General features: G+C 45.6%; 1 protein-coding gene across 1 annotated transcript in view; it reads right to left on the reverse strand.

Annotated features, from left to right (window-relative positions):
• Nucleotides 1–6,766, reverse strand: part of ZFAT (zinc finger and AT-hook domain containing) — an 87,197-nt gene extending 80,431 nt beyond the window's left edge. Inside the window, exon 1 of the mRNA XM_085221727.1 lies at nt 6,409–6,766. Within this exon, the coding sequence (XP_085077853.1) occupies nt 6,409–6,427 (19 nt within the window). The 5' untranslated portion in view covers nt 6,428–6,766. The remainder of the gene's footprint in view (nt 1–6,408) is intronic.
• Between the last annotated feature and the right edge of the window lie 1,518 nt (nt 6,767–8,284).

Raw genomic sequence — 8,284 nt, forward strand, 5'->3', positions numbered from 1 at the left:
TCCTATTTCTCATTAAGTCCCTTCACAATAATCTTTCTGTGTAATCCCACTGTCTGCTCCTCATATTCAAGTGCCAGCTACTGGAGGGACCAGCAAAAATGGATCTGGTGCAGTGCCTGCAATCAGACTGGGGCTGGATGTACCAGGCCATGGTGCCTGCCAATATAGAGTGGTGAGGCTTGTTGGCTCCAGATGCTGGGATTGGACTGGCGTGTGTTCCAGGAGCAGCATAGAGGGGAGAACAGACTTCACTACTTAAATCTCTATCAGCTGAACAAGAGGAAGACTCAGCTCTTTACTTACATTACATGCAAACCCTCTATGCAAGCACTGTTGGAAGCAGTGCCTTGACTGTGGAGCCTCCCATGTTGGTGTGTGTTATACATTCTCAGTTTTGTTCCTGGCTGAACCTAGAAATGGGAAAGCATTAGCTGCATCCACCATCCTGGGACCAGCAGGTAGGGCTCCAGCAGACAGGCAAGAGGAAAATTCCAGTCTGCAGATTTACTTAGAATATCCCTTATCAACAACAGTGTTATTTCTAATCCTTCTCCAGCAAGTTTTACTTCCTAAAGGTGTGCTAATCTCCAATCTCCAAGCCCATGTCTATAAAAGCAGCTGCACTTGTGGATCAAGGAAAATGAAATCCCATGGTCCCACACACAAACATACCTCAGTACAATCACAGAATCATAGAATGGCCTGGGTTGAAAAGGACCACAATGATCATGTAGTTTCAACCCCCTGCTACATGCAGAGTTGCCAACCACCAGACCAGGCTGCCCAGAGCCACATCCAGCCTGGCCTTGAATGCCTCCAGGGATGGGGCATCCACAACCTCCTTGGGCAACCTGTTCCAGTGCGTCACCACCCTCTGTGTGAAAAACTTCCTCCTAATATCTAACCTAAACCTCCCCTGTCTCAGTTTAAGACCATTCCCCCTTGTTCTATCACTATCCACCCTCGTAAACAGCCATTTCCCCTCCTGTTTATATGCTCCCTTCAAGTATTGGAAGACAAGATTATATCCAGGGATAACAGCCTGCTTAAAACTCAGCAATAATTTCCAAATGTTCCTAAAATAATTTCTCACTACTGTAAAAACAAAAAATGTACCTAACAGCATAGAAATGCCTGCAATTAGCTAACGCAAATAGTACAATAAAAGCAGAAGCCAAGTGCAGTTTCATCTACCTGCAAAGCACTGCAGTAATGACAGCCCAACAAGCTTATCAAAAACAGATGGTTTTGCTACTTCAGTACCTGACCTGCTCACTGTCTTGTCCTTCCTTCTTGTACTATACTGCGTTGTCTTCAAACCTGCAGGCACTCAATCGCAGCAGTATGAATAAAAATTTGAATAATAACAGCAGTACGAATAAAAATTTGAATAAAAACAAGCTGCCTTTATTCAAATCAGTTAAATATTCATTATAACATGAAACAATATAATTATACACTAACATGGGAAGTACTGAGAAAATACAAGGGTTTTTGTTCAAGTTTCAAATGCAATAAAAATAATAGTACCTATGATATTAGAAGGCGGGCACAGTTCTGCCAATAATTGTACTGTGTGCATTAAAGAACTCTTCCTACACAAGAGCTGAGCACGTGGGATATTACAGTGTTCAAGAAAAAATAATCAAGACTTTTCCTTTAGGTAGAAGCATTCAAATCTTATAAACTGAGACAGGGAAGGTTTAGGTTAGATATTAGGAGGAAGTTTTTCACACAGAAGGTGGTGACAGGCTGGAACAGGTTGCACAAGGAGGTTGTGGATGCCCCATCCCTGGAGGCATTCAAGGCCAGGCTGGATGTGGCTCTGGGCAGCCTGGTCTGGTGGTTGGCGACCCTGCACATAGCAGGGGCTTGAAACTACATGATCACTGTGGTCCTTTTCAACCCAGGCCGTTCTATGATTCTGTGATTCTATGAAATAATAGTTCACAGAAGAGCGACGTACAAAAAGGCAATAATTTGTATTTAACAGGCAGAATTATTTCTCAGTAAGAAAATCAGTTTGAACGACACATAGAAGAATCTACATCTATGTTACAAGCAGTTATGATATTCCACCCTAAAGTTAAATACACTAACAGTATTTCTCCCAGCCATCAGATCTCATTCGTCTGTTCATGTTAGGGATTTTTTTTCCCCATTTTTCAGAACTATTTCAGAAATGAAAAATTCTTCAAAACACATTAGGATGTATCTCTGATTATTATTACTTCACTGAAATGACGCTTTTTAAAACCAAAATCTACTTTATTCTGTTTCAAAAAGAAAAGAAGAAGAACAGTCTGAAATGCACGAGTGCAAATAACTGTCACCTGCATTTTTCTATCCTGAAAAAGAATCTCTAACTGAACCTAAGTTTTGATTACATACATTTTAGCCTCAAAAAAGCTGTACTTTGCCACAGCTTTATTCTCTAGACCTCTTCCATCACCTTACAGCATTTTAGTTATCACTTTAATAAGGGCATTGGTATACAATAATTTTATTTCTCTTCATTTGATAGAGTTGGGAAAAAAAAAAAAAAAAATCAATGAATGAATCCGTTTCCTGCTGTTTTCTGTGTTTTGATTCATCAAAAACCAGGGGGTGAAATACAGCATACCTAAAGCCAAAAGCATTATACTCATTAGAAATACAAATAGAAACAACAGGAGACAACAAAGAGCACAGAGTTGAGACAAACCGCTCTTTTGGTTTCTCATTTCTTTGTAGCTGCCTCAAAAAATAACTTGCATGCTACTACAATAACTCAACAGGCCTAATAAGGTGTCAGAACCAGAATGCTGAGCCATAAACAAGGCTGTTGACTGACAAGCATCCAAACAAGATTCTGAAAAATACTGTTCTAACCCCAGTGGGATAATGCAAAATATAAAGCAGAGGGGAAACAAAGCAGGATGCACTGTTTGTGAGGCAGTGCTGCCTGTTAGGGGAAGCTTAGGGCCAAATCCGATTAAGAGACTTTGCCAAAAAGCAGCAGAATCCCTGAGGACCAAAATGCTCACCCTGTACACAGAGGAGCACTAGGATGTGTTAGCAACAGCCTGAGCATAAGAGTAAGAACGACTGACACACTGAAGGAGATGTTAGAGAGACACAAACAACACAATTTAGGTTTCAATTACCCTTATGCAAACTGGTTAAATGTCAGGTCAGAACACAATGACAATATTAAATGCTTGGACACCATCAACGGCTACTTCACCCAGCATATAATCAGAGAAATAATCAGAGAGCACTTCTTGACATTATCAGAAGTAAAACAGGACCATGTTCAATGGGACCCTACTTGAGACTTGTTCTGCAATAACGACTCAAGCACTACTCAAAAATCCTTTACAGAAGTGACAGAAAGCCAAATGTTTAACAATGTGAACTACATAAAGATTAAAAGCATCTCTAACAAAAGAAAAACAAGCAACAAAAAGCATTCTAAAAAGTTAAATCCTCGAAAGCAGCATGAAGAATATTTAAAAGCATCATACTCGAAGGCGGATAGTGATAGGACACCACACAAATGCAGCTCTTAACACAATTCTGTTGCTACAGCATTGAAATCTTTTATTCTTTCTCCAACAGAAGACAGTACGTTTGAAAATTCACAAATACTAAGTATTCCACACTGCATGGACTTGCTTTGGAGTTGTCTAACTCATCACCAGAAAGCAGAACCTGCATCATGCCATGTGATGAAGCCAGCCCAGGAAGGAAAAGGCACCAGGCCTTCATCTCCCTCCTCTATCTGAAGCACATCCTTCCACTCTCACAGTACCAAAGGCACGGGATTTGCAGTCCATTGGCAAAAGAAAGCTGACCTCTAGTGCTTAATTAATTGGTGCTTAAGAACATTGGTGCTTAGCTAAGGAAGACAGATAAGTCTTTTTTCCTCTTACTCACACTAGATTTATGTAACTTTACAGAAGCATTTGCAGAAGTTCTTCAAAAGATACTGCCTGCATACTTTAATGAATACATGAACTTCAAAACAGGATTAAAAGGAGTGTGCTAATAACAAAAAAGCCTTCTCTACAAATGGTTTTAAATGAAAAGCCTGACAAAATAAGGAAATTAGCTTTACAGCAGAACTTGACAATAATCACTTATCAAAAGGAAAGAAAAAGAGAAGAAAAAGAAAAGCTTCTCCATCATTAAAAAAACAGAGATACCTACGCTGACATGAAGACTTCGCCTTTTCAATGTTGTAACATCGCCCTCATGTGGATAAATGCAACGCTACAGCAGTTCCACAAAAATCCTTAAGCTGTATCACCAGATGTAACAAAATCATACGGGTGGCTCTGGCTGCAAGGCTCTGAACCTGATTTCTGGAGGACACCTGATAGAATTATTAAGGTTGGAAAAGACCTTAAGATCATCAGTCCAACCATCAGCCCATCACCACCATGCCCACTAAACCATGTCTCCCAGTGACACATCCCCACGTTTCTTGAACACCTCCAGGGACGGTGACCCCACCACCTCCCTAGGAAGCCTGTCCCAATGAATAGCCACTCTTTCAGAGGAGAAATCTGTCCAAATACCCAACCTGAACCTCCCCTGGCACAACTTGAGGCCATCACCTCTTGCTCTATCGCTCTTACCTGGGAAAAGAGGCCAACTCCCATCTCACCACAACTTCCTTTCAGAGAGTTGTAGAGAGTGATAACGTTTCCCTTGAGTGTCCTCTTCTCCAGATTAAACAACCCCAGTTCCCTCAGACACTCCTCATAAGACTTGTGCTTCAGACCCTTCACTGCCCTTCTCTGGACAGACTACAAGGCCTCAATGTCTTTATTGCAGCAAGGGGCCCAAAAATGAACGCAGCTCTCGAGGTGAGACCACACCGGTGCTGAGTACAGAGGGACGATCACCTCCCTGCTCCTGCTGGTTGCACTATTTCTGCTTCAAATCAGGATGCTATTGGCCTTTTTGGCCACCATGGCACACTGCAGGCTTTGTTCAGCCAGCTGACAACTAACACCCTCAGATACTTCATCTCTGTGCAGATTTTCAGCCACTCTGCCCCAAGTCTGTGTGACCAAGTTGCAGGACCTGACACTTGGTCTTGTTAAAGCTCACACGACTGGTCTCACATCATCAATCCAACTTATCCAGGTCCTTCCTTCCCTCAAGCAGATTGATACTTCCTCCCAACTTGATTTCACCTGCAAATTTAATGTGGGTGCACTCAATCCCTTTGTCCGGATTCTCAATAAAGACATTAAACAGGATGGGCCCGATACTGATCTCTGAGGAGTAGCATTCATGACTGGTCACCAGCTGGATTTAACTCCATTCACCACCACTTTCTGGGCCTGGCCATCCAGGTAGTTCTTTGCTTAGCTAAGAGTGTATCTATCTAAGCCATGGGCTGCCAACTTCTCCAGGAGAATACAATGGGAAACAGAGTCAAAGGCTTTACTAAAGTGTAGGTAGACTACACCCACAACCTTTCCCTCATTCTAGGCTGGCCACCTGGTCATAAAAGGAGATCAGGTCGGTCATGCAGAACCTGCCTTTCATGAACTTGTCTGGCTGGGCCTGATCCCCTGGTTGTCCCACACCAGCTGCACTGTCACAGTCAAGATGATCTATCCCATAACCTCTCCGGTACTGAGGTCAGGCTGACAGGTCTGAAGTTCCCTAGATCATCCTTATGACTCTTCTTGTAGACAGCTGTCACATTAGCAAGTCTCCAGTCCTCTAAGCCCTCTCTGGCTGACGAGGAGCACTGACAAACAGTGCAAAGCAGCTCAGCAATCAGCACTCCTGAGTGGATCCCATCCGGTCCCGCGGATTTGTGACAGTACTTCTTTCCTCCTGAATGGGAGGGGAGGTCTGGGAATCATCTCAGTGAATGATAACCAATACATTTCAGTGTAGAGGAACACAATGTTAAATCATTGCAACGTCACCAGCTCGTACTACAAGAAACAAGGCACTGTGAAACAGCACATACATATTATCAGGGCAGTCCCGTCTGCGTCATTTTATTTTCATGTTAATCGCCACGAAAGCCAGGCGAGAATACGGCACACGAGGGGCTGAGCTGACAGCGCAGCAGAAGCTCCCCGTTTTAACCATTCATGCAACAAGGCGGCCGCTTCCCGCCGCCCGAGCCCGGCACCGGGGCCGCTCTCACTCCCGGTGCAGGCACCGCAGCTCGGGCCGCACACCGCGCAGCCCAGCGGGGAGCGGCGCCCTTCCGCGCTCCTCCCGCCGCCCCCCGCCGTGCTGAGCGCTGAGCAGCGGCCGCTCCTGCTGAGGGAACTACTTCGCGCGCGGATGGCGGTGACGCAGCACGCTGGCCGGAACTACTTCTCCCCCGCCTCAGCGCTAACAGCTCCGCGCGCGCTCCGCCGCCCTCCCCGGCTCGGCGCCGCTCACCTGCAGCCGCAGCCTCCATAACCGCGGCGGGGTTGGGGCTGAGGGGCAGCGGGAGAGCTGGCTGGAAGCGAAGCGCGCGGCCTTGTCAAAAACAAAAGCAAACGAAACAAAAAACAAAAACAAAAAGAGCACTGTCGCACCAGCAGGCTGGGCTTCACATGTGCTGTGCCGTGCCGCTCCTTCTTACAAAAATATATCTATGTTTTGATCGATGGAGACGGTGGGGGGTGAGATTGGCCAAGCGGCGGATTATGGCGAATCTGCCGCCTCCGACACGGCGGCTTCTTCTTCAGCGACGTCACACGGTGCGCGCGAGGGCGGGAGGTCGCTTGCCACCCAACAGCTGAATGGCGGCTGTAGAGCGGCGCATGCGCAGCTCGCTCTCTTTCCCTCCTCCCCCCCCTCCGCACTCGCGCGGGTTTCCGGCTCTGCTGCGCGGCGGCCGGCTTTGCTTGGCGGGCTGGCGGTTCGTGCCCTCCGCCCGGGTTGCTATTAGTCTCACTGTGCCCGTCAACCTAAAAGGAGTTCATACTGACCTCGGTTCCTAAGACCCGTTGTAAGAAAAAGAATGCATACCTACTTAAAGAGATAAGTCTTTTAAAAATAATTGTTAAGCATCGCACTTAATATGCCGCCATAAAAAGTAAAATTAAGCCACAGTCAGGAGACCACAGAACCTATACATTCCTTAGACCTTTTTAACTTTGAAATCGGCTATATAATGATCCACAGTTCCAAACACTGCCTGCGGAGCCTCTAACACAGTTCACCACAGTTGAGGGGCTGAGCCACCTCTGCCCTCACTGGGGCAATAGGAGTGCACTGTGCCGTGCTGTTAACAGCAGTCAATCTTACTGCTCTTGTTATCTTTGGTTGCAGCCTGTCTTCTACTGCCATGTCTCAAAAAATGATGGGGCCAACAAATGCAATTTTATTTCATTTTTTGGATACTGAATACTGAAAAAATTAAGGCTTTTATCCTAACAACCAGCTTCACAATTTAATCCCATACTTTAGGCTACATCGATGGAGTGAGGTCAGTTGTATGAGCTTTAACAGGATCAAGTGCTGGGTCCTGCAATTTGGTCACTACAACCCCATGCATCACTACAGACTTGGGGCAGAGTGGCTGAAAAGCTGCACAGAGGTGAAGTGTCTGAGGGTGTTAGTTGTCTACTGGCTGAACAAAGCCTGCAATGTGCCATGGTGGCCAAGAAGGCCAATGGCATCCTGATTTGAAGCAGAAATAGTGCAACCAGCAGGAGCAGGAGGTGATCGTCCCTCTGTACTCAGCACCGGTGTGGTCTCACCTCGAGAGCTGCGTTCATTTTTGGGCCCCTCGCTGCAATAAAGACATTGAGGCCTTGTAGTCTGTCCAGAGAAGGGCAGTGAAGGGTCTGAAGCACAAGTCTTATGAGGAGTGTCTGAGGGAACTGGGGTTGTTTAATCTGGAGAAGAGGACACTCAAGGGAAACATTATCACTCTCTACAACTCTCTGAAAGGAAGTTGTGGTGAGATGGGAGTTGGCCTCTTTTCCCAGGTAAGAGCGATAGAGCAAGAGGTGATGGCCTCAAGTTGTGCCAGGGGAGGTTCAGGTTGGGTATTTGGACAGATTTCTCCTCTGAAAGAGTGGCTATTCATTGGGACAGGCTTCCTAGGGAGGTGGTGGGGTCACCGTCCCTGGAGGTGTTCAAGAAACGTGGGGATGTGTCACTGGGAGACATGGTTTAGTGGGCATGGTGGTGATGGGCTGATGGTTGGACTTGATGATCTTAAGGTCTTTTCCGATCTTAATGATTCTATGATTCTGTGATTCTTGTAGGAGTCTTCTGGCCTCAAAATAAAAATCTATTAACTATCATCAACACAAAATGC

The sequence above is a fragment of the Meleagris gallopavo genome, chromosome 3 (genome assembly GCF_905368555.1).
Source record: "Meleagris gallopavo chromosome 3, MGAL_WU_HG_1.1, whole genome shotgun sequence".
Taxonomy (NCBI): Eukaryota; Metazoa; Chordata; class Aves; order Galliformes; family Phasianidae; genus Meleagris; species Meleagris gallopavo.